The sequence below is a fragment of the Phascolarctos cinereus genome, unplaced genomic scaffold (genome assembly GCF_003287225.1).
Source record: "Phascolarctos cinereus isolate Bilbo 61053 unplaced genomic scaffold, phaCin_HiC Scaffold_5;HRSCAF=322, whole genome shotgun sequence".
Lineage (NCBI taxonomy): Eukaryota > Metazoa > Chordata > Mammalia > Diprotodontia > Phascolarctidae > Phascolarctos > Phascolarctos cinereus.
The window spans coordinates 348,588,578-348,616,119 of record NW_027555958.1 but is presented as its reverse complement, the minus strand read 5'-3'; the positions used below and the strand labels follow the sequence as shown (position 1 = coordinate 348,616,119).

Below are 27,542 nucleotides of genomic sequence, written 5' to 3'. Positions count from 1 at the left end.
CTAATTCAAATCACAGAATATCTGGATTCTATTGAAAAGAATTTGGGAAATGATTCTCTCTTCCTGTCAGAGGGTAGATTTGGCTAGTGGGGGCAGAGAATTTGAACAGGAAAGATCTAACTCTTGCCTGCTTATAACATAGTAGTAGGAAGACTCAGGTGCCTTCATAAACCCTTCTTTCCTATGCTGTCTCCAGATAAAGCCCAAGAGTACTCAAAAATAAAACCAAATAATGTTGTGATACTGACCCGTATAAAAAGGCTTTTAACATTCATTTAAAAAAATAAAAAAGATTTAAAAGAAAAATGAATTTTTTTCCTCAAATGCAGTATAAATTCTCAAAATTATATATACATATGTATAAAACTGTAAGACTGCCTATTCATTTTAAGCATAAAACCCAATTACAAAATAGGATTATCCTTTATGGAACAGATATATTCTAGCAAATCTGGTTACAAACTACATTTCTATGAAGTGAAACTTGTTTTTCCAACATAAGATCAAGAAATCTGTTGCTGTGGAAAAACAAAAAAAAATTTCAAGAGTGAATTTTGGGCAAGAAAAAAGGTTTAAGGAGCTAGCATGCCGAGAATTCTGAGTAACACTTTAATGGCATTTTCCTGACTTTACGATCTTCATGATGATAGCATTTTCTAACTCTTCCTTGGATCACAGGAATTTCTCTCCTCAGAAGTTAGTTACTAAACAGAATGTGTCTACAAAAGTTGCTAGTAGGTGCTGCAATGAAAATCACATACCCTGGCCTGAAAAATTCCTTAAATTCAAGGCTTGAGGAAGCTGCATGGATTGGGCATTGCATTTGGGAGTCTTGAACATGAGTTTAAATTTGGCCTCAGATACTTAATTAGCTTTGTGACTCTGGATAAGTCATTTGTCCTGTCTCAATTTCCTCATCTGGAAAATGGGGATAAGTGCACCTATTTCCCAGGGTTGTTGTGAGGATAAAATAATATATGTAAAGTATTTTGTAAAGCTTAAAGTGCTGTATAAATGCTAGCTAGCTGGAACTTACTGTAATGGAATTTGACCTATATAACTGGACCCTTCTAATGTTTCCAGAGGATTGCTGAGGTACTAGAATAAAAAATGAATACTTAATAGCTTTACAAGTGGTTAGTGTTACCTCCATTCCAGAGATGGAAAGTTGGACAGGGTCAACTGATTTTTCTTAAGACTACAAGAAACAAAGTTTAAGTTTTTAGGAATAGGATTTCCAGGCTACTGCTATTCATCCTCCTAGGAAGTATTAAAAATAGGCCCAAGTCTACAAGAACTGTCTATTTTAAAACAGTCACATTCATTATTTTGTGCCACTAAGAAATTTAAATTATCATGCTCATGTAGCTCATTGCTAGAATGTAATAATATATTCATCAATTCTCTACTTTTCATACTTTCCAGAAAGGCCCCCAATATTTGAAAAGTGGTGGTTGTTTTTTTTGGTGGCCAAATTAATGTTTACTAAATTATCTCTATCAGAAAGCTATGAATATAAAGTCCAAGTAAGACTAGTCAAGTCCCTCTAACTCCTACAGGAGCACACTGTCCTAATTTGCAAACACAGATCTAAGCTGTTCTATAAATATCTCACACCTTTCAAAGATAATCTCCCTGCCAGATACACTGCAACATGTACTTTGCAAATAAGAAACACAATGAACCATATTCTTTACTCCCCATAAAACCCCAAACTATGGCATTATGAAAAAAAAATATTTGTTATTAGCTAAGAAAGATGGTAGAAGAAAAAAAAATTTATTTCTGTAGGACTGACACTGTGGCAGAACTGTAAGTAAAATAAAGTTAGCACTTCATCTAAAAAATACTTGTAACATTTTGTTACTTGGTACCATGCTAAGTAAAAAGAACCATAAAGTAGTAGCAGCAGCAAAACCTAAATCTTCATATAAGAGTAATTTTTATATATAGGTATATATGTATATATAGTTGTTACATTTGAAGTGTTACATTTTACTACCTGGTACTCATGCTAAGTAAAAGAACCTTAAAACAGGAGCAGCACCAAAACCTAAATCTTCTTATAACAGTAAGGGATGGCACTGGTTTCCAGACCTTCTCCAAACTTTTTAATTGAGTTTACTCATAATTAAAATTTGTATTCCTAACTGCTATAGCTGTCGCTGAAAATGTGCAGCTGACACTGAAGAATGGACAAAAGAGAGACTGGCTTAGTGTAATCTTATCAACACAAACTGGAAAACAACTCAAATTACATGTTCTCTCTGATGGGGTCAGTGTCACCTTTATATACTAATTATAGCATACTATTTAAGAATTTTTAGAAATCAGATTGTCAGAAAGATAGAATTGTATATCTCTTCAGTATCATCTTTTTTGAACAAAACACCTATTATTCCACTTCCCCTAAAAAACCTATGACCAAAGGACATGAAGGGAAAAAGAAGTCTTCCTAAGGGAAAGCAATCACACAGACATGTCCTCTAACTATAAACTTAATTCCTTTTAGGGCTGCCTGTGCAGTGACTCCTGAATATTATTATTAGACCATGAGTCTCGGTGGCTCAATCTTTCCAAATTGAACTGGCTGCCTCCAGACTTTACCAGCTTAATTCAAGGTCAGGATATTAATAATGACCTAACTACAGAGATAAGATGGAAGCAGTCCAGGCTACAAAATTTAGAGAAGGACTGAAAAAAATTTAGCAGACACTAGGACTAAATGTCTCTTACGATCCCTGTTGCAAAATTCCATAGTGATAGTGGCTTGGTGCCATTAGTTATTCTTGTTGAAACCCCATCATTTTATAGTGCTAAGGTCATCATCCAATTACTCTTAATGCCTCTGTTTCTCAAACTGATAGATTGTTTTTAACTGATATCATTATCTAAAAGAAAAAAAAAGCATTTAACTTAGTAAGTATTGGCCCTGATTCTCACAAAATTAAAGATATTTGAAACATCCAGGGAGATTAAGACGCTATTTCTTTTTGAAGACAATGAGATTTTTTTGCTGTTATTGTTGGGGCTTGTTTCTGTAGGAACTTCTGGTGTGGAAACCATGATCAATAATTAACTCATCTTTAAGAGTCTTTAGAGAGTTGCCCAGCTCACTGAGAGGTTAAGTAAATTACTCATGGTCACATAACTGGCATTTGCCTGAGGAAAGATTTGAATCCAATTCTTTCTGACTCCAAGGCCAGCTAGGCTCCTCTCAACATACCTATTTGGAAGGCTTAGCAAACAGACCCATAAAAGCTTAGAAGAGGGCTGTTGCTGGGACAGGAAACATTAAAGAGATGTCTCTATACAGCCGAGCTAATTAAGCCCCAACAATATACAACCAATAACCCAGGGAAAAGAAAGAAAAATCAAAACCGTATTTTCCAAAAGGCTCTGAGGCAGCATCCCTCAAAGATTCACCAATACATATACAAGCATAATACTAAACAAATTAGATATTACCACAAAATACCATTCCACACACCAAAGAACAACAAAAAACCTACCACAACAACGGCACATCAACAATCCACTCAACTCAAACCCTCTGTGGCAGAGACATGTTCCCTGCGGGTTGTTTAGCTTAATCTACAGAATCTGCCCCAAAGTTACTCTGGAAAGATATTTTGGTTTCACAGAAAAATTGTCAGGCTACCTGTGAATAATTCGGAAAGGTGAAAGCTTACATGAAAACATAATCCTATTAGCCCAGTTCAGTAAGTAGTGTTTAAAATGTATTCCATTTTGATTTACTATAATATTCATTTTCAAATACATATTATTCACTCTACTTACATATACTTATATACTGATTAAAGTAGGTACTCTATTTGTTCACATAGCTTTTTTTACTTAAGTAGAAACACTTAAGCATTTCCACTGGGGGGAAAGGGGTAATGCAGAAAGGTACATTTGCACATGCATACATTACAAGATAACCACCCCATTTCTGTACAATCAATACTATCAGATAAGCAAAATAAATTATCTTTATGAAGTGCAACATAATCCAAAGATTAAAAAAAACTTAGGTTCAGGGTTTATTTGGATTGTTGTTAAAAGGATATGGTAGGGGCAGCTAGGTGGCACAGTGGATAGAGCACCGGCCCTGGATTCAGGAGGACCTGAGTTCAAATCTGGCCTCAGACACATAACACTTACTAGGTGTGTGACCCTGGGCAAGTCACTTAACCCCACTGCCTAGCCAAAAACAAACAAACAAACAAAAGGATATGGTAGAGACATGAATTCAATTCAACTGAACATAGATTAGATGGATACCACCTGAGAAATCCCTGCAAGTGCTGAGGATACAAAGGCAGAAACAAAGCAATCTCTACCCTCAAGGGATTCAAATTTTACAGAGAGAGAGAATACATTCATGTACAAAAATAAGTAAATACCAAAAAGAAAAAAAATAAACAACCCCAAAACACCACAAGTAAATAAAAATTTCAAGAGGGAAAATAGGAAATGTCTTATATAGGAGATGGCACATGAACTGTGCTATGTAGCTCTTCTGTGAAATAAAGGTGAGGAATGAGTACCTTTGAGACACAGAGGGACCATTTATGGAAAAGCACACAGTTAGGAAATAAAATGTCATAAACCAGGAATAGCCAGCCCATTGACCACAGAGAATAGTAATGAAATAAGACTGGAAAGGGAAATGGAAGCCAGCCTGCTTAGGGCTTTAAATGCCAGACTGAGGATTCTGTATTTTAACCTAAAGACACTAGGAAATCGCTGAAGATTTATTTTTGAATAAGGGGGTGTCATAGAGAACAATGTTTTAGAAAGTTAGATCTGATATGGATTGCAGAGCGAAGTGAATCTTCCCATATACTACTGGAGAGGGAAGACTAATGAGGCCACTTGCAGTAGAGGTGAGATGAAAGGTGATAAGGTACTGAACTTAGGTACTGTGTACCTAGAGGAAGAGAAACAGAACTAAAGATGTTACTGTAAAGAGGTAGAACTGACAAGATTGGCAAGTGGTTGGATGTGGGGGGGGGTTGAGGGACAAGGAAGAGTTATGAATAACTACAAGGTTTTGAACTTGGATAACTGGAAGCATGATGTCATGTGAATAGAAATGAAGAAGTCTGAAGGAGGGATGGTTTTGTGGGAAATGTATTAAGCTGTTTTGGATATGTTCTTTGAAATGCTCATGGGACATACAGGTGGAGGTTTTCAGCAGGTAACTGATAACACAGACTCAAGTCAGGAGACAGATTTTACATCTAAAAATCCCCACCAATATAAACTGTTAGTAGTAAATATTGACGATCATCTTCATATATAAAAGATAGCACATAATTATACTAAAATCATGATGTCTCTTTGGTTGCAGCTAATCACCGCCTATAGGATAAGCCAGACCTACTTTATGATAAAGTGCATTTTACAGTGAATAGTGCCATAGTGTCACATATATTTGGTGCCATACAACGCAGAAGACTTTAAGCAGCCACCCACCATGGGGGACTAGTATGTTATTTAGAACTTATATAATGGATATTTTAAGTAGCTTGATTTTTTTAAATCAATGAATAAAAGTCACATTTTAGAAATCAAATATCTTGATGGGACAAGGAATGTATCTAACTAGTTTTATATAGTTTCAGAAAGGATACCACATGAAGGTGGGCACCTGATAGATAGAAGAAAAATTTTATTACAATGAATTCCAAGAAGGAATGCAAATAAAAATATTCTTTTTGTAACACTATGTATTATCTGAATCTGAACTGATACTGATGTACTAGTGATAGGATGACAATTTCAAGACAAAATGTAAACCTCAATGTTTTAATGCTAGCATATTTGACATACTGTCTCTGACATATGAATCTGTAGTTCAAGACAAAAGTATATATATTAAATACTAAACGTACATACTAAAAGGGTATGTTTTCTTCTATTTTTAGCTATGCATTTACAATCTTAAAAAACTAAACTTTTTTTCCACTGGGTTGAGATGCTAAGCTATGATGTGGGCAGAACTGGGGCAAGATACCAGTCAATGCCTGATGAAATTTTTGAAATTTAACCAATCTCATCCATTATTGCTCACTGGAAGCTTGAAGACTTCACTATAATACATAAGGCTTAATTATCATAGAATAAATTATCTATATAATTCAGAAATGCTGTTTGTTGAGGTGAAAAATCCTTTCCCTATTACTTTCCTTCCTCTTATGTTTTCTCATTGTATCCTTTGGAACTCTCAACTCTACTGTTAATGAATCCACTTCACCTTAGATCACTTCACACTATTCTTGGGCCAGTTTTAGGCCTTTCTAGTTTTCATTGTTCCTTCTGTCAGACTCCCCAGGACTACCATAAAGACTGAACCTGAAGCCTGCTCTCCTCACTGCCAGTTTGAGATCCTCTCTCCCCTGACACAATTTAGCAACCACTCCTTTGAAGTTTATTCCATCTTCTTATATCATCTCCCCCAAAACATTCTTATAAATCCTTGTTACTGTAATATCCTGGCCTTCAGGTCACTCTCTCTCCTAAAGTTAAATACCTGGTTCCCAATCTTTTCCCCCACTTCCTACCCCTGCACCAATATTCAATATACAAGTTGATGTCTGCTCAAAATACCATAGTCCATGCCTCATCACCACAGACATTAGATTTAATCACTCACCACAACTATACCTGACTATAATCTCTTAAATTTTCCTTTCTGGTCATAACACGCTATGCTACTTCTTCCTCTGCCTTACTCCCAAACCCATTCTCTGTTCTTACCACACCCTTCCTTCCATTGTAACAATCTAATATAACTCCCCTAGCCTTACTTTCACTTGCCTTGAATAGCTGACCAATTCAATTGTAGAGTCCTCTACTTTTGAATCCCCAACTAATATCCTAAGGCATCTGTTGCTGTTCATACCCTGCCAATCGAAATCCTGGAAGACCCTTCTATTTACCTCTACTCCTACTCTCCAGCTACTTCCTAGCTCCTATTCCTGAATACAGCTCGAAGTCACATACTACTAAAATATGTTATCTACTATCAACTGGTCTCTTAACTGCATAGCAAAATTTGTATTCTTTCTTTTTTCTACCTTTCCTCTCTTCTTGTCCATCCCCAGACAGGCCTGTCTCCTACTTTACCGAGGTAACTAAAACCAGCTGTTATGAGCTTCTTCTCTCCCTACTCTGTATTTCAAAATCCCTCTATGGCTTTACTAGTCCTCTTGTCTTTTACATTCCTGTCTCTGAATAAAAGGTGGGCATTTGCCCAGACCATTCATCTATAGAAGCAATGCTTTTCATTTCCTCCAGGAGCTTGCCCCATCAATCATTCTGTCTCTGTCCTTTCCTATAAGGCACTTTCCTTGATACCTACATATTCTGGTTTATCTCATTCTTAAACCCTTCACTTGACCACAACCATAACCTCTAAACCAGAAAAAACTGGCCACACTTGCTTTTTCCACTTTCTTACTATCTGCAAACTTCTCAATCTCTTCTAATTTGGCTTCTGACCCTTCATATGTTAAAACTATTTCCTTCAAGGCTACCAATGATTGGCTAAATCCAATGGATATTGTGTCCTAAGAAATGATGAAAGGGACAATTTCTTTTTTTTAATTTTATTTTTTAATATAAATTTATTTATTTTTAGTTTTCCACATTTACTTCCACAAGATTTTGAGTTCCAAATTTTCACCCCATCTCCCCCCTCCCCCTACCCAAGATGGCATGCATTCTGAATATCCCTTCCCCTAGTCTGTCCTCTCTTCTATCTCTCCCCCACTTCTCTTATCCCCTTCCCCTTCTATTTTCCTGTAGGGCAGGATAGACTTCTGTACCCCATTTCCTGTATTTCTTATTTCCCAGTAGCATGTGGAAACTTTTTTTTAAACATATGTTTTTAAAACTTTAGGTTTCAAATTTTCTCCCTTCCTCCCTCCCCACCCACCCTCATTTTGAAAAGGCAAGCAACTCAACATAGGTTATACATGTGCAAAACACTTCCTTAGTAGACATGTTGTGAAAAACTAACTCTATTTCCCTTAATCCTATCCTGCCCCCCATTTATTCTATTCTTTCTTTTGACTCTGTCCCTCCTCAGAAGTATTTGCTTCTGATTCCCAATCTGCCCTCTCCTCTCTATCATTCCCCTGCTCTCTTGTCCTCTTCTCCCCCTATTTTCCTGTAGGGTAAGACAGACTTCCATACCCAATTGAATGTGTATGTTATTCCCTCCATAAGCCAAATCCTACGAGAATAAGATTCCCTCATTCCCTCTCACCTTCCCCCATTTCCCCTCCACTTTAAGAGCCTTTTCCTTTCTGTTTGTTTTTTTTTGGTGAGATAATTTACCCCATTCTACCTCTCCCTTTCTCCTTCTCCTAGTATAATCCTCTCTCATCCCTTAATTTTGTTCTCCAGATATGACCCCCTTAATCTTCAACTCACCCTGTGAAATGGACAATTTCATCAAAAACTGGAAGACTTGTATGAATTAATGCAGAGTGAAGTGAGAAGAACCAGAAGAATAATATATGATAACATCAATATCGTAACGTCTTTTCCAACAACTTAGACCTTAAGAAATCTATCAATGAAATGACCAACTACAATTTCAGAGGACCAATGATGAAGCATACCACACATTTCTTAATAGAAAGGTGACAGACTCAGGGTGCAAACTGAGACAAATTATTTTAATTTGTTTTGCTTGACTATGCATATTTGTTACAAGGGTTGTGTTTCTCTTTTTCTTTTCAGTGGTGGTTGTTGGGGAGATGGGAGATATGAGAAAATAAATACTTACTAATTAAAGAAAAATCCAATAGCTAATTCTTAAGCCCTCATTTTCCTCGACGTGTCAGTAGTGCTGGGCACTACTGATGAGACTGCCAAATGACAGCAAGGAATCGAATCCAACAAGTGTGCAAAGTGTGCAAAATACTAGTTAGTCAGCCAGCATTTATTGAACATTTACTGTGTGCCAGAAATGTGCTATGGGCTAGGCAACAGCCCTTGCCCTCAAGGAGTTTACAGGAGTGAATACAACATGCAAACAGAAATATATACACAATTTGAGAAGGGAGAAAAAACTAAGAATTAGGGGAATCAGTTCCTCTAGGTGAGGAAAAAGTACTTTTTAGGCACTCCTGGCATCTTTGATTCTCTCACTGGCAAAATGTTATCTCTCTGAGGTAATAAATTCCCTGATGTTGGGTCACTTATTTCTTTGAGTTACAGTTCCATGCGTCACCCTTTGTCATATTCTTATGCAGGGCTAGGTTCTAGGAAAGCCCAGGGATCTACTTGTTTGGAATGAGTTCCTCTCAGAGAAATCTATTCTGTACTTGCCAAAAGAACAAAATATATTTTTTGGGAAAAAAATCTAGATTAACATAGGAAATAATGAAGGAAAAAAAGTCAGAAATGAAGGAAAAATGGGGGAGGGAAGGAGAAGGAAACAAACATTTATTAAGGGCCTACTATGTGCCAGACTCTGTGCAAAGCACTTTCCAAATATCTTATATGATTTAGGAAACAGAGGCAGACAGAAATTAAGTGAATTGTCCAGGGTCACACAGCTATTAAATATCTAAGGCTGAATCTGAACTCAGGTCTTCCTGATTCTAGGCCCAGTGCTATATCTACTACATCACCTAATTACCTCAAATTCTATCGTAGATCTCAAAATATAAAGCAGCAGCCATCAAAACTATTTGGTAGTGCTTAGAAAATAGAAAAGTATACAGGGGAAAATCAGGTACTCAATAACAGCGTCTGATAAACCCCCAAACACAAATTACTTAGATGGAACTCTAATAAAAACTGCTAAGAAAACTAGAAAGGAGTTTGGCAGAAATTAAATTTAAACTAGTATCATATGCAATATTCCACAATAAATTCAAAATGGATATATGACCTTAATATGAAAGATCACAGCATAAAAAATTAGAAAATGCTAAAATCATATGCTTTTCATAGCTATGGGGAGCTGCATTTTCACTACCTCAGAGATAAAAGTAATCATAAAATAGAAAATCAATAATTCTGATCACATGAAATTGAAATGCTTCTGCACATATACAAAAAATAATGTATCTAGGATAAGAAGAGAAGTTTGAGGGATCGATGACCCTCCTTAAGGGTATATGCCTAGTGGAATCTTTAGGTCAAAGGGTATAGATTTTGTCCCTTCTTTTTCTCTAAGACATATTATTTGCTTTATGGGATGGCTCTCTAGGAGGGGTGAAGGAAAGGGTTAACTATAAAGAATTTTTGCAATGTAAAAACAAAAGATTTCAATAAAAAAATTTTTTAAAAAACAGGTTTGTTTGGCAAAAGCAATGTTAGGAAAGGTCAACTTCCCCCACAGGCCCTGCCCACAGGACCTTTTCCAGAACCAGGCCCAGGATGCATACTCCAGACAAAAGTCTTGATTACACCTGCTTCTCTAACAACTGTTTCCAGTATTTGTTGAATTTCTGGTCAAGGTGGAGGAGTTGGCATACTCCTTGTTTTCCATCACGGCTTCTTGAATCTCTTTCTCTACCACTATTAGTTGGGAACCTCTCCATGCTATTCAAATTTATCACCCAATCCAGATCCCAGATCTATCTACTCCAGGACATTCTCCTTTTTCCCTTAACCAGTTTGGTGCCTGTGTCCCTTTCCCAACCCAACTCAATTCCTGACCACAGAGTAAGAGATTTTTACTTACATGTTGATATTTGCTCAAATACTTAACAACCCAGTTCCTCAATCTATTATTCGTGACCCACCACTCCATCTCAGCTACAGAGTTACCATCACTTACAAATGATCCGTTTCTATGTTCAAGAATTCTGAAATTCCTTTACTTGATTACCTTTTATTATTCTTTCCCACAAGACTCAGCCTTCTTTTTTTCCTCTAAGTGGTCAAAGGATATGAACAAACAGTTCTCAAAAAGAAGAACTGCAAAGTGTTCACAACTATATGAAAGAATGCTCCAAATCACTAATAAGAGAAATGCAAACCAAAACAACCCTCAAGTTTCACCTCACACCCTGCAAATTGGTAAAAATGACCCCCCCCCAAAAGAAATAATGTTGAAGAGGTTGTGGAATGATAAGCATATTAATACATGGTGGAGCTGTGACACTGTATAACCCCTTTGGAAAACAATTTGGAAATTATGCAAAAAAAAGGTAACTAAAATGTCCATACCCTTTGAACCAGAGATTCCATTACTGGGCTTATACCCCATGGAAGCCATTAAGAAGAAAGTCCTCATACATAAAACAAAATATTTATAGCAGCACTTTTTGTGACAGGGAAGAACTGGAAACAAAACAGACATCTATCCATCAGAGAATGGCTAAACAAACTATGGTACTATGAATGAAATGGAGTAGTACTATGTTGTAAGAAACGATTTGTGTGATAAACACGGAGATGCATAGAAAGATCTATATGAACTGTTGCTGAGTGAAGTAAGCAGAGCCAAGAAAATAATATACATAATAACTACAACATTGTAAATGGAAAAAACCAACTACACAGGTGAATACAACAAAATCACAAGGATCCAGCAGGACACAGAAGAAGAAATAAGAGAACACAATCAAAACACTCCTTTGTGGAGGTAGGAGGCCTGCAGGTATTAGATACTGCACAGGTTTTTGGACTTTTTCAATGTACTGATCAGTCAAACTGATTTTGTTTTCCTTTCTAAAAAAAACCTATTTGTTATATGGGATGGCTCTCTGGAAAAAGGTAGGGGATGAATGCTTGGGATAACTATGATAAGAAACAGAAGTTATCAATAAAACCTTATAAAAAACATAATCCCTATTTGCATGGAGCTTACATTCTAAAGGGAGAGAGACAACAAATACATATTAATATATACAGCATAAATATAAAGTGAATAAATACAAAGTAGTTTAAACACAATGTATGTTTGAAGAGAGAGGATCAGCAGCTAAGGCATGGAGGGAGACCAGGAAGGCTTCATGCATCTTAAAGGAAGAGAGGACAACTGTAGACAGGGCTAAGGAGAGAGTGCATTTCAGGCTGGGATTTGACAACCAGCACAAAGGCACAGAGATGGGAAAAGGTATTATGTAAAGAGAACAATCTAGAAGGTCAGTTTGGCTGGAAGGAGAGTGATGTACCCTTAGGCTGCAAGGGCAGGTTACACCCCAGGATATGAAGGGTCATAAAAGTTAAATAGAGGAGTTTACATTTTATCCTAGGGGCAATAAGAAGCCACTGGAAAACTGATTAAGTAGAGGAGTCACATGATCAGATCCCCCAATATTCTTTCCATTTGCATATTTATCCACATTTGCAGCACCCTTACCAGTAAAACAGAGTCTCTGTATGTTTTTCCTTTTTTTGTATTCCAGTGCCTAGTATAGTGCTTGGTACATAGCAGGCTTTTTATTTTTTTAATCAAAAAAACTTTTTAAAAAAATTAACATGCTGCTTGTAACACAAGTAATATATTGCAAAAGGGTAAATATAAAAGCTTACGCTTGAGGTCAATTAATCAACAAGCATTTATTAAGCTGTTAAAGCAGCATGGCATATTAAATATTAAAATGTTGGACTTGGGAGACAAGAAGATCTAGATTTGAATCCTACCCCAGACAGACTTGGGCAAGTCACTTTAATCTCAGCTGGGCCTGTTTTCCTTACTTGCCAAAGAACAGTGTTGGACAGTATGTCCTCTAGGAATATTTACAGCACTAAATCTATGATCCTATGATAAGGATCTGCCTTATAAAGGTTAAAGGAAAGGAATAAGCACTTATTATGCATCTACTATGTGCTAGGCATTGTGCTAAGGGCTTTATAAATATCTCGTTAGAGACATTATGACAGACACCATATTGGGTGCAAGGGATACAAAAAACCCCCCAAATAGTAACAGTTCTAGCCTCAAGGAGCTTATATTCTTATTTGAGAACAGAGGTACATAAATAAAACACAAAATATATATATATGGTAATGGGGGGAGGAGAGTCTAAAATTCCCTTCAAGAAATGTCAGCATAGGATGGATCAAGTACTGTTAGAAATGTTTGTCTAAAAAAAAGATCCTAAAAAAAAGGTTTCAGTGTACTGAAAAGCTCAATGTGTAGTAAGCACTTTAACAACGGCCTACATAGCCCCTATATCATTTCATAATTTTAGTAGAATAGCTACTAAATGCTCTATGAATTTTGGAGTTTTGGTGATAGATTTCCTACTTGTGTCTTTTCTTCATTACCTATTTATTACCTATTATCTATTTTCTTCATTACCAAAATATCTAATGAACTTAAGAACTTATCAAAGATGATCTAAGAGTTAAATATAATGAAGAAATTCACACTGAATATCACTGGCAAATAAGAAACAGCAATGTATTGGCTGTTATTGTTATTATTATTAACTAATAACAGATATATTTGTGGAGGTGTGTGTGAGCTTTACAGTATAGCAACTAAATACTTAAACGAAAGCTAACTGAATTCCAAGCCAACCTAGAAAATACTCAGATGATTTCATTGTGCCTCTTTCAGACTTAGAAAAATCTAAGAGAAAAATAAACAAGAAAAAAATTAAGGATATGAACAGAATGTGAGAAAAACTAGTCATGACAATTTTTGGTGACTACTAAGAAGTGAAAAGTATTTTTCAACAGTGAAAAGTAATTTTGAAGTTTAAAACTGATCATGTTCTAAGAATACAACAGTTAGAATCCATAATGCAATAAAAATTGTAATCAAAGAAGGAAATATGAACAAAGGACAGAGACTAAATAATTATCCCAAATAAGTGGGCCAAAGGAAAAAAAATCATAGAAAAAAATGAAAATGAGACAACATATCAAAAGTTGTGGCATGTACCTAAAGTAATCTTTAGGAAATTTTATCTTTGAACACATATTTACAAGAAGAAAATATCAACCATTTGAGCATGCAACTAAAAAAAAAAACCACCTTAGATTTTCATCAAATTAGTCACAAAAGTAAAAATCTAGAAAATACGAACAAAATAGAAAACAAAATGATTGAGGGGAGAAATAAAACTGACCTCTTTTTTTGTTTGGCCTATTTTTTTTAAGTTTTTTTTTTTTTGGTTAGGCAATGGGGTTAAGTGACTTGCCCAGGGTCACACAGCTAGTGAGTGTTATGGGTCTGAGGCTGCATTTGAACCCAGGTCCTCCTGACTCCACTGTGCCACCTAGCTGCCCCTGACCTCTTTTTTTTAAATCAACAAAATACACCAGTACCTAATCTGATTTTTTATAAACAGAAGAGGGGCAGCTAGTTGGCACAGTGGATAGAACACTGGCCCTGGAGTCAGGAGGACCCGGGTGTGTGACTCTGGGCAAGTCACTTATCCCAAATTGCCTCACCAAAAAACCCAAACCAAAACAAAAAACCAAACTACCGAAAATAAAAAAATGGGAATTCACAATGAAAAGGAAAGAAAACCATTATAAGTTATTACATATATATGTGTGTGTGTGTGTGTGTATACACACACACACACACGTAATCTTGGTATATAACACACTGAACAAACCAGAAAATTTAAATGTAATATTTACAATATGAAAAATACTCAAATGAACAAAACAGGATATTGAAAATATAAACTTTTTTTCCATAGTCATAAATGAACTCCCAGGTAAAAATCCTGGTCAGATGGATTTGTAACTGAATTCTAACAAACATAAGACAAATAACTCCTATGCTACATATACTATTTAGAAAAATAGAGAAAAAAAAACACCTTACCCAATCCTTCTATGAGACAAAAATGATCCTGAAACCAACACCAGGGAGAGACAGAGCAGAGAAAGAAAACAATATACCAATATCACTAATGAATATTGATGCATAATTATTATACATTAGCTAGACTATAGAAATATATTTTAAAATTCTTCAATGAGCAGGCTGGACCAGGTATGCAAGGATAGTTTGTAATGTTGAGTCTAAAACCACTAAAGAACAGGAATAAAAAGACTTTTCTTCAATATGATAAAAAGTAGCAGAAACCAAATCTAGCATTATTTGTAGCAGAGAAACAGTGTTGGGTTTCCTCAGTTAAGTGGTTCTTAACTTGGGGTCTGTGAACTTGTTTTAAAAAATATTTTGATAACTGCATTTCAATATAATTAATGTTCTTTGTAATCCTACTTATAACATTATTTTGAGAAAAGGTCCATACATAATCTTCTCTGGACTGCACAGGAGGTCCCATGACACCCAAAAATGACTAAGAACCTCTGAAATTACTATTTGACAGTGCTAGAAATACTAGCTATAAAACAAGAAAGTGAGGAGACACATATAGGCAAAGAGGAGGCAAATTTGTAGATGATAGAGTAGTCTGCTTAAATAAGGCACCTTAAAGAATCAATGAAAAAATAAAACAATTAACACAGCTTAACTAACGCTAGCAATCAATCCACGAAAAAACAGCAGCCTTGTTGCAAGTGACTAATAAAACTCAACAGGAAGAAGTTAAAAGTATAAAATTCCATTTAACATAGTGAAATGCATTAAATATCTGATAATTAACTCACCCCTATGCATCAGTTACTCCAAATACAAAATAATTTTTTATGTAAATAGGTGATCTAAATAATTGCACAGATTTCTAATTATTCATAGCTGGGCTGCATCAACATAGTAAAAATAAGAAAACCTGACTTTGGGCCAATTAAATCACTAAAGGACACTTTACTGCATTTACATTAGACAAAACAACAAAATTCATTTGGAGGATAAAAGTTCAATAACAATGGATTGAGATACAGAGAAAGACTGGCATAAGGGTTTAGGTATATATTGGTACAGAGAACTCCTACATGAGGTTACTTCTTCTACCAAAGTGGGCCTGCACCTTCTCTGAAACTTAAGGATCTTAGAGAGGAGTCCAGAGCACTAAGAGCTAAGTGACTAGTCCTGTCAGAGGCAGGAGATATCTGAGTTAAGGTTACTAAAACTATTTGGTATTGAATAACACAGCTGACTAGTGCAATAAACTAGGTAAGCAAACTAAAAACAAATATAATCAATAATCTAGCATTCAATAAATTCAAGAACATAAACTACTTGAAAAGTGAGTCTATTTCAAAAGAACTGCTGGGAAAACTGGAAAGCAGTCTTGTCAAAAAATGGGTTTAGATAACCACACATTATACCCAATTAATTAAAAATGGATAAACAAGTTAATTATCTCTTAAAATCACACCATTAAAAATATCAAGATAACTCACAATTAAGCAAACATGCAAAAAAACATAAAAGACAAAACAGATCTATAAGGAATGACAAATGTATAAGATTAAGACCCATTCTCCAATAGACTGGAGGTGAAAGTCAAGAATAGTTTTCAAAAGAAGAAATATGAACTATTAATAGCCACAGGAAAAAAATATCCCAAATCAAATAATTTATTAAACTAGTTATAATAATAATAATAATAATAATAATAATAATAAACAAAATAATAACAATAATAAATAATAGCTACAGGTACAATACCAGGCAGTTATGTGGCTCGGGGATAGAGTGCTGGACCTAGAAGACTCACCTTCCTGAGTTTAAATCTGACCTCAGATACTTAGTAGCTGTGTAACCCTGGGCAAGTCACTTACCCCATTTGCCTCTGTTTCCTCATCTGTAAAATGAGCTGGAGAAGGAAATGGCAAACCACTCCAGTATCTTTGCCAAGAAAACCCCAAATGGGATCATGAAGAGTCAGACATAACTGAAATGACTGAACAACAATGTCAGGGGGCAGTGGGGTATAACGGGTAGAACTGATGTCAGAGTCAGGAAGGCCTGGGTTCAAGTCACTTCACCTACAAGTGCTTTAGACAACTTTCTAAGAACATAAATAACAGAGGAGGCGCTAATGTGCATTGGTAGAGAATTCCTTGCCAAACACTCCCCCTGCACTGATGAAATCCCAGGTCATCAAAAGAATATTATTATAGCTGACGTTTATACACGGCTTTAGATTGGAAAATGTTTTACATATATTATCTCATTTGATCTCTATAATTACCCAGTAGAGGTAGGTACTATTATTATCCCTATTTTACAGGGAAGGAAACTGAGGACTGGAAAAATTAAACAACTTGGGAGGATTTGAACCTATATCTTGATCCAAAGCTCTAATTGCTATGCCATGATGCTTCCCCCCCATCCCCCAAAATGGGAAAATTTATTTTTGGGCAGCTATGGGAAGACCAAGCAACCTGCATGACATTCCATCTCCTGCCTCTGTGACTATACAGGTGGTCTTCCATATCTGGAATGCTCCCTCCTTCCCAGGCTTAGAGTGTTACCATCTTCACAGGCCTTTTCCTGATTCTCCCACTTGTTAGCAAGATGCTCTGCCCCTGCTCCCCGTCACATCCTATTTACTTTCTACACATTCTATATTTACTTAACTGTGAATGGTACATTCCCTCCCAGTAGAAGCTCCTGTCTCAATTCTACATTTGTATCTTTAGAGCCTAGCACATAGTAGGTGCTTAACACAGACTTGAACAAAACTGGAACTGTGAATTGGGTCAATGTGAAATTACTCAAGATAAGTTACTAAAGTGTCCCTATCTCTGACCTGGAGATCCTACTTCTTCAAGGTAGCAGAGGGATCCCTCAAACAGATAACCAAAGGCATATAAATATGTTCACAGTGGCATTATCTGTGCTAACAAAAAGCAAGAGATGAAATGTGTGTCTGTGTTTACCAGCTAGGAAACGGCTGAACAAATTATGGCCTATGGATCTAATAAAACATTACTTCACCTTAAGGAATGATAAGAACTCAGAGAAACATATAAGTTATCACCATGAACTGATGCAGGATGAAGAAAGTAAAACATATACAAAGACAACAATATAAATCCCCCACCCCTACACACACACACACACAGATATCTATAAACATACACATATATGTAAGACCATACTGTGCTTATTTTCTCCTATCATCTGTTTCTCTGAAGGTGGATAACATCTTCCTTCTTAAGTCTTTCCATGTTTTTCTAAACCAACCAGCCCATCATTTCCCATACCATAGCAATATTCCAACCCAATCACATTCTATCTGAGAGAGTGTCTATGAAACTTTCCCCTACCAATTTTCGGCATTCCTTCTATTCTTGGCCACACGAGTTTTATTTATACAAGAAAATTTTAATCTAAAATAACTGAAATTATCCTTTTTACATTTCAATAATGCTCTCATCTTATAATATAGTTTAAGGTCTGATATTGCTGAATCTACTTCCTTTATATCTTTTTTCCTTGGTTTCTTTGGAGCTCCTGACCTTTTATGCTTCCAAATAAACTTTGTTATTATCTTTTTCTGATTAAAATAATTTTTTTTAGTAATTTAATTGGGATGACATTGAATAAATAGATTAGTTAGGTAAAACCATCATTTTAAGAATTATATTGTCTTTACCTACCCATGAACAATAAATATTACTTCAATTATTTGGATCTGAATTTATTTGTATAAAAAAGTGGTTTACATTTATGTTTATATAGTTTCGGTATTTTGGCAGGTATATGTTCAGCTATTTTACATTGTCTAGGTATTTTAAATGATCTAAAACAATACTGAATAATACTGCTGACACATAGCACAGTTTCTATTTTTCAATTTTGGTTAAATCTATTTTTTTAACTTTGTCTGAGATGATTACTATCCCTACTTTTTTTTTCAATAAATTCCACTCCTGCTCTTTATTTTTGTGTGTATCTCTCAATTTTATGTTTCCTGAAAGCAACATATTGTTGAATTCAAATTTTTAATCTGCTACCCATTTCCATTTTATGGGTAAATTTGTTCCATTTATGTTCTAAGCTACGATTGCTTTTGTATTTTCCTCCTTCCTGTTTTCCCTCACTATCCTTTTCACCCTATATCCCCTATCTCTCCTCACTCCTCTGCTTTATTTCTACCTGCTACCTTGCCTCATATTCCTTAACCCACCTTTAAAAGTCCCTTCCTTATCCTCTCCCCATCCCCTTGCCCTCTTATTTCTTTCTGATTTAGAAGACTTTTATACATACATACATACATACATACATACATACATACATACATTCCTCCTTAACTCATTCCCAATGAAAGTAAGGTTCCAACAGTACCCACCCCCCTTACTAGCTTCTTCTGTATCAATTTTTCCTTTTATGCCTAATTTGCATGCATTAATTACTCCTTTTTATCTCTCAACAATTCAATTTTTTTAGAATCATTCCATCATATTCAGCTCAGCCCAAGCCTTTCTTTCAAACTACCCAAATAATGATGACAATTATAAGAATACTGCTAATATTTTCACATATACAAAGTAAACAATTTGACCTTATTGAGTCCCTTAAAATTGGTCTTTAATGTTTACCTTATATTTCTCCTAGATGTTATGTGTTGAATTTTCCCTTAAGTTCTGGGGTTTTTGTCATTAAAAATTTGAAGAACTTTTAATTTGTTAAAAATCCATTTTTTTTTTCCCCATTCAGGATTATACTTAGACTTTGCTGGTTAAGTTAACCCTGGTTGTAATCCCACCTCTTTTGCTCTATGGAATACAGTATTCCAAGACCTATGGTCCTTCAACATAGTAGCTACTAGGTCTTGTATAATCCTTATCGTAGCTCCATGATATTTAAATTGTTTTTTTCTTGTTGCTTCCAATATTTTTTCTTTAACCTTGGAGCTTTGAAACTTGGCTATGATATTCCTGTAAGTTTTCTTCCTGGGATCTCTTTCAGGTGGTGATTAGTGGAATTTTTTTTTTCTATTTCTGTTTTGACTTCTTGTTCTAGAACTTCAGGGCAATTTTCCTTGATGATTTCTTATTATATCAAGATTATTTTTTTATTGTAATTTTCAGGTAGTCCAATTATTCTTATATTATCTCTCCTCAATCCATTCTCCAGATCAGTTGTTTTTCTGATGAGATGTTTCAGTTTCTCTGCTATATTTTCATTCTTTTGATTTCATTTTATGATTTCTTGCTGTCTTAGAACATTATTAGCTTCCCCTTGCCCAATTCTAGCTTTTGGGGAATTATTTTCTTCCTTAAGTTTTTGATTTTCTATTTCCAGTTGGTTGACTTTCTTTTCATAATTTTCTTGTACTTCTCTAATTTTTTTTCCCTTAATCTTTCTCTTATTTGGTTTTTAAAGTCCTTTTAAAGTTCTTCCAAGAACTTGGGACCATTTGATATTTCTCATTGAAAAAGGAGTGGCTTTTTAGCTTTATTATCTCCCTCTGAATATGAACCCAGATCTTCTGTGTCCCCAGAGTAACTATCTATGGTTGCATTCATTCTCCTTTGCTTATTAATTTTTAGCTTTATTTTGTTTTTAGCAGTTATCAGTGTAATCAAGTTGTAGTCTCAAGGTATGGGGAATGATGCCCCAAGCCTCAGGTCCTTCTTACTGTTATTTTCTGAGGTCTGTCTTCGGGCCCAGTCTTGGGCTCTCCTATCCACTCCTAAACCACAGCTAGGGCCCCTAGCCAACTGTCTCGCAAATAATGTTGATCCCTGTGGTCCCTCCAGTGGCTGCAAACTACAGCTGTCCTCTCTGCCGCAGAACTGAAACCAGGGGCTGGTGCAAGTGCCAACAGGGTCCCTGCCCCTCATTACTGCACTCACCAGTGTGTGCTAGCCCCTTCTCCCCACAGCCACAGCTCAGCACAAGTCTAGTCAGCACAGCTGTGCGTAGCATCCCTCGATACCAGAAGGTCCTTTAATCTCCTTCTCAGTCTGACCCCCACACTGTCCTAGAGATAAAAGTTGTGAAGGCTGAGACTGCCTCTCAACCCAGCTACCTCCAGGGCTTGTTGTTTGTTGATTCTGCACAGATGGCCTGGAGGTGTTTGCACTTCACTCAGGCCAAACCTTAGAGTTTGGTGTCTCCTCAGATAGTCTTAGGAGGACATCTGCTTTATCTTCTTTTTTTCTGGTGCTCTGAGGCGGATGTTCTGTCTATTTTTGTGGAGGAAATTTGGAGAGCCAAAAGTTTTCTGATCTACTCCACCATCTTCTCAGAATTCTCTCCCCCTCTATAGCTTTGAAAGGCCTTCACAACCTGCCCCTCCTGCCTTTCCAGGTTTCTCACAATACCATCCAGAGACATTAGCCTTTTTGCTCTTCCTTGCACCCTATACTCTATTTCCTGACTCAGCGCCTTTTTAAAAAGAGTGGCCTCCCATATCTGTAATGCACTCTCCCTCCTCATGGCCCCCTCCTGGAATCTTTCAAATTTGGCTCAAATCCCACTTTTGCAAGAGGCCTCTCCCTCTTCCTCCACCTCCCCCCCCACTTCCTGCTGAGATCACTTTCCATTTAGATAGCATGTATGTTGTATTCCCATTGTTGTTTCCTTGTTGTTTCCCCCATCACAATATGAGCTCCCTGAGAGCAGGAAGCACGTCACTGTCTTTCTTTGCATCCCCAGAATTTAGTACAGTGCCTGGAACATATAAATAAATAATAGATAATGACAATGATGATTCATTCCATATACATCTAAGATCTCTATGAATTTACCATGTCAAATTAAAAATAAAAACTTTTTCAGAGACATACTTGAAAGGAAACATGGCACATTGGAAAGAACATTAGATTTGGAGAAGATGAGGGGTTCAAATCTTGATTCTATTACTATTTATTTGTGGTACGACCTCTGGGCCTCAGTTTTCCTCATCTGTAAAATGTGAGGGTTGGCCTTGACAGCTTCTAAAATTCTTCCAGCTCTAAGAAGATGAGCCTACGATCCTATGACCTGTACAACTGTAAGAGAGCAATGTATAAAAAGGGAGATATTTCTTATGCTACATTCTTTTCTTGGTCATTTCTGTGGTCACAGTCTATGTAAACTTACCTATGTAATCCTGACATCTGAATTCACAAATCTATATAATATATAGGTAACATTTGGATATAAGACTAGAAGTATAAAGAAACACTTGGGAAATGTGTTCTCAGGTGTTTAAAGAGAATTAAAGTGCTAGATGGAATAGGAACCAATAGTACCAAATAATTTAAACCTTTCCTAATAAGATTACCTAATCAAATCTCAGGGAAACACAGACACACAGAACATCCATATTTCCAACTACTAATATTTTTGGTGGAACTTAAGACATATACAGGAAATAATGATCTTAGTACAATCAAAGCTCCTCTCCTGCCTCAGAAGGGTCCCCTAGGGAAAGAACATGTCTATTATAGCTTATTTTAGGTTTTTTGTGGATTGGGTGAAGGCAATTTAGAGTTAGCCTGGGTAAGCGAAATTTTGTTGTTAGTACACTTCTGGAAATGTTGACCCACTACTGCCTGACACTGGATTAAGTGGCTAAAAATAATTTAAAAGGCCCACATTCCATGTAGGAAAACAATTAAGACCAATTTGTCCCCACTTGTATTGCAGGTATGACTGTCTACATATAGGATATATGAAAAGACTTTAGAGAAACAAAGACTTTAATACTGAATCAAAGATTTAGAATGGGAACTAACCCCTGAGGCCCTCTGGACCAGCCTCTCACATCTTAAAATGAGGAAACCGAAAGCCAGAGAAGTTAAGTGACTTAAGGGTTCAAGGTCACAAAGGTGGTGTAAGAGGCAGAATTTAAACCCAGGTTCTCTGATTCCAAATTTAACATTTTTTCCATAGTTGTGGTTGTTCAGTTGTTTTTCAGTCGTGTCCGACTTTTGTGACCCCATTTGGGGTTTTCTTGGTAAAGATACTGGAGTGGTTTGTCATTTCCTTCTCCAGCTCATTTTACAGATGAGGAAAATGAGGCAAACAAAGGTTAATTCAGCTAGTAAGTGTCTGAGGCCAGTTTTGAACTCAGGAAGGTGAGTCTCCCTGACTCCAGCCCATGCACTCTATCCACTGTGCCACCTAGCTGTCCCTCTTTCCAGGGAATCTTAATCACTTGCTTTGCTCTATATCCCACTCAAACAGTAGGACTATGTCTACTTGCATGTCTCACAGCCACCTCAAACTCAAGTTGTTTAGTTGCTTCCATCTTTACACCAGAGTTTAAAATTGACCCTAGAGGTAGTATGGAGCCTTAAGTTGACTAACATGATTAGATCAGGGCTTCAAGAAAAAATTACTTTAGTAGCCACTTTCATCAGTTCCCACTGTCTACAGGACATGGATGGATATATATTATGCACATACATGCATGTACACACATATTTTGGGGGAACATAAGATTCTGGAACTGTGGGAAACATTCACAAAGTAGAAAATTAAATTGTTTTGGAAACTCCCTTCATAAATGCAGAGAGCAACTGATCTCTAAGTTAGTCTTAGAAAATTGCATGGGGCCACAGAGAGGTTAAGAAAATATGTCAGAGAAGGAAGGTGTCTGCAACTAGGTCTTCCTGAATGCAGAACAGGTCCTTGCTAGAATAATTAGTGTTTTATTCTGAGTGGGGCACATTTAACCCTACCAAAATTTGGCTCTAAATTATCAGGCTTTTCTCATCACAATCCCTGCCCCCCCCCACTCCCCAATTATCCTTCATACATTGTTTCCCCCTTTTCCTGTCTCCCTGCAATTTTGTTTCTGTCCTCTGATCACAGAGGTGCTGGTAAATGTTTAACAACCGTCTCTCCAGAAAAAAGTGCTCATAGCACACTTTGAAATTTAATTTGCATGATTATTTTCTTAAATCTAGAAAATCAACAAAACAATAAATCAAGTCCTGATTTGTAGGCTTTGCTGATTTGAGGTGTAAATACTCACACTTGAAAACTTTACATTTAGGCAGTATCAAGGTGGCTCTAAGCCAGACACAGGATTCTTTTTACATCTCTTCTTGCTTACTGCATCAAGACACAGTTTAGAATGCTGCCTCTTCCATAAAGCCTTTTGCAAATTTCTCATAAACCTCTCACCGGACTAGATCCTATGTGTTTATTATATCCTAATATATAATATATCAATTTGTGTGGTCTTATCCCCCTACTGGCTTCTAAGTTTCTTGAGGCCTTTCCATCTGTGTATCCTCAATGTCTGTATACCATATACCCTGCAGGTATTAAATGTTTATTGAATATGAATTTCCACATAGAGAAAAATAACTCAAGAACATACTTTATGGAGGATGGAATTTCCCTCAAGTCCTACACAAATAGGAAGACAACAGTTTTCATTTATAGAAAACTTTTAGAATTTACAGAGCCCTTTATATGCATTCACATTTAATTATTTCAATAACCCTGTAAGGTAATTAATCTAAGTATTATTATACCTAATATACACTCAGAGGTAAGTCAATTTGACTAGGTTCACAACTAGCAAGTGGCAAAGCTCAAACTCAATCAAGTCTTTTGACTAAGTTCAGTGGATTTAATCACTAAGGTGATTAAATAACATAATACCATATCATCATTCCCGATGTCTAGGTAATCTTTGAGGACTGCACTGATTCTCTATGGGAAGGAGTTAATAGACAAGAGGTCAATCAAGAATGCAATAAATGAAAACACTGGGGCTTGATCTAACTCAAGGCAAATGGAAGTCTGAGAAGCAAAAAAGATGGCTGAAAATGGCAACAGGCCCTGTCAACCGTAATTGCAAACTAAAGGTTTGTTTTCACATATACACTGTGAAAATTACAGCTAGTCCACACCTGCACACATATACAGTCTTCCTTAAATATGCAGGCCATAACATATAATGGAATTAAGGATGGGCTGAAACCAAAAGAAGACCAAATGATAGTTTAAAACTTCAAGAACCAAAATTTCTCTAGGTGAACTGAGTCAGAGGAAAGATAAGGACCAAGAAAATGAGCAAAAAACAAAACAAAAGCCTAAAAAGATGCCTTACCCCATTATGAAAAATTCATAAATTGAAAGGAAGCCCTGCCTTTCAAATAGGAAGGCTAAAACAATTTAGAGTTGAATAATAGCCATTGATCATCTGATAATCATTCAAATGCTTCTCTTATGGATTAAAACTATAACAAAGTAAAGATGGGAATCATATTACGGAGAAGAAACAAGTTCCAAATTTGACCTGATTCAAATGTGATCTATAAATGCTACACTGCAAGCCAGGAAATCTGGGTTCTAGTAGTGGGTAGATGGACAAATCACTGTAGCCTCTGTTTTGAACTATCTCCTGAGGATTAAGACTATCCTTTACTAGCTCACACAAAGATCTTTTTCAAGATCACAGATATTTTTGCCACTTTGGAAATTTTTACCAATCGTTTCCATATTTATGAGAATACAATTCTTTATATAATTCTTTGCTGCATATTAGCTTCTATAGCCTAAATAAACACAGAGGAACATATTTCCAATCTTTATTAGAATGTTTACTTGCTCTTAGTGTAGTTTCTTTTAGGTCTTAGACCTGAGGGCAACTGCTAGTATGTATTCTTACTCTCTCTGGGATTAATGGGCTGAAAAGCAGAATAAATCTGGATTATAGTTGTAGTCTTTATGAGTTGAGAGGGGAAAAACCACATGAAGATGACTACATATTGTAGAAAATAATGAAAATCATATAAACGGTTTTAAGGACTTTAAAAAGAAGTAGTTGAGAGGGCATGGGTCTTGAAAAACATTTGATAACTAAGCACACAAAGAAAGTTGACATCTTGAAAGTTATTTCCCAACTAGAGATTCAGGACACACCAGTGTATCATAAAGACATTACTGATGTATCATGGCAAGCCTGGCTTTGCTTGCAGCTCTAGCTTTGGCTCACAAGTGCAGACTTTTCTTATGCTGGAATCTCAATCTTTATCTCACTTTGTGGTTAGTTTATGCCAAGTCACAGGCACAGGGGCATCTGCAAATCCTAAAGTGAATCCTTGAACCGCAGACAAATTGCCACTATCAAAGGGTTATGTCTTCTTCATTTCATTATCTTTCAGTCATGAATAGTCTCCTTAAAGATCTCTTCCCCACCATATCCATCTAAAAACATGGGGAACCCCATTCCCACAAAGGTGGTCACAATATACTTACAAGCTGCTGCTAAATCAAAGCTAAGAAATGCTGATCCAGAGTCTTTATGAAGTCAGGGATGAAATTACTGATCTTTTGTGCAGCACTAACTTTTGCTTCCTACTAAAGAAAAAGTGCCTACAGTTTGATTGGCAATCTACTTACAAGAAAAGTTTAAATTTTATTTGTACACTTCACTAATTTTGTTCCTTCATAATTCTTTGACAGAGAACACAACAGTAACCTCCACGAATATATGTCAAAACAGACCTTGGCGTTGGATCCTAAATGCTTTGAATTCCCCGAAGTGCAAGGATGAAAACAATTCATCTCCAGACTCTCCTCACCCACCTGTTGCATTACCCCCATCTCGTGCGTGTGTGCGTGTGTGGCGTGTGCATATCCACAGTTGGGACCTGGAGGAATTGGGGAGGATTTCTGAGCGTGGAGAAGGGCTGCGAGCGCAGCGGGGGAGGCCGGACCGGGACGGAGACGGAGGGGGAAGGGCCGGGAGAGTTTGGCGCCCGAGTGTCAGAGCTCCCTCAAACACCGCACTGGGGGCTGCGGGAGCTCGCGCCGGCCCGGCCTGGGGGTCGAGGCGGGGCCAGGGCGGACGCTCCAGGATGGGCCGGGCTCAAGCAGCTTGGGCATCGCGGGGAAAAGGGGGTATCCTCGGCGGGCCCGGTCCAGACTGACGGAGGGGGGGAGAAGGGGTTCCCCAGGTTCGCGCCGCGCCGCGGTGGGGGGAGGGGGGCAGGGGCCAGCACTCACCATGTCGTACACGTTGAGAACCACCAGCTGATTCGCCCCCATCCTCCTCCCCGCGGTCGCCGCGTCTCGACGGAACGTGGGGGCCCTCCCGCCCCCCGCCTCGGCTCTCTCTCCCAAGCAAGCCCCGACGAAGGCCGCTGCTCCCCCCGCCGGCGCTTCGGAGAACGACACCCGGGGCAGGCTAGCCGTTCAGAGGCAGGACCGCCACAGCATCGGGGGCCTGGGGAGCACACACAGGACGGGCGGAGACGAAGCCTTTCCCAGGCTAGTAGCACAAGAGACAGCGCGGGCGGCCCGCCGGCTCCCACTCCTTTGAAGGAGGCAGCTCCTCCTCCCCGAGGCGGACACGTGGGGAGAGGCGGGGCCTCGACGAGGGGCAGCTGCTAGGCGTCCCCTTGGAGGCGGGGCCCGCCCGGCACCGAAGTGGAGCCGGCCTCGGCTTTCGGGCCGCGGCCCCTTCGAAGCCTAAAATGGTGGCCCCATCAACGCCGTCCTCCCTCCACCTCGGGGAGGAGCTCGGCGAGGAGACTACAATTCCCGGCATGCAGCGCGGGTCCTCTGACACTTCCCCCCCCCCCCGCGATGACTACAGTTCCCAACATGCAGTGCGGACGTCTTTTCCCCGCCTCACACCAGCCTAGCAGATCTCCACGATGACTACTACTACTACTACTACTACTACTACTACTACTACTACTACTACTACTACTACTACTACTACTACTACTACTACTACTACTACTACTACTACTGCTCCAACCTTCCC

At 37.5% G+C, this 27,542-nt stretch overlaps 1 protein-coding gene across 1 annotated transcript in view; it reads right to left on the bottom strand.

Annotated features, from left to right (window-relative positions):
- Window positions 1–27,272, bottom strand: part of DESI2 (desumoylating isopeptidase 2) — a 45,506-nt gene extending 18,234 nt beyond the window's left edge. Inside the window, exon 1 of the mRNA XM_020982099.2 lies at window positions 26,777–27,272. Coding sequence (XP_020837758.1) covers window positions 26,777–26,818 — 42 coding nt within the window. The 5' untranslated portion in view covers window positions 26,819–27,272. The remainder of the gene's footprint in view (window positions 1–26,776) is intronic.
- Window positions 27,273–27,542: the final 270 nt, after the last annotated feature.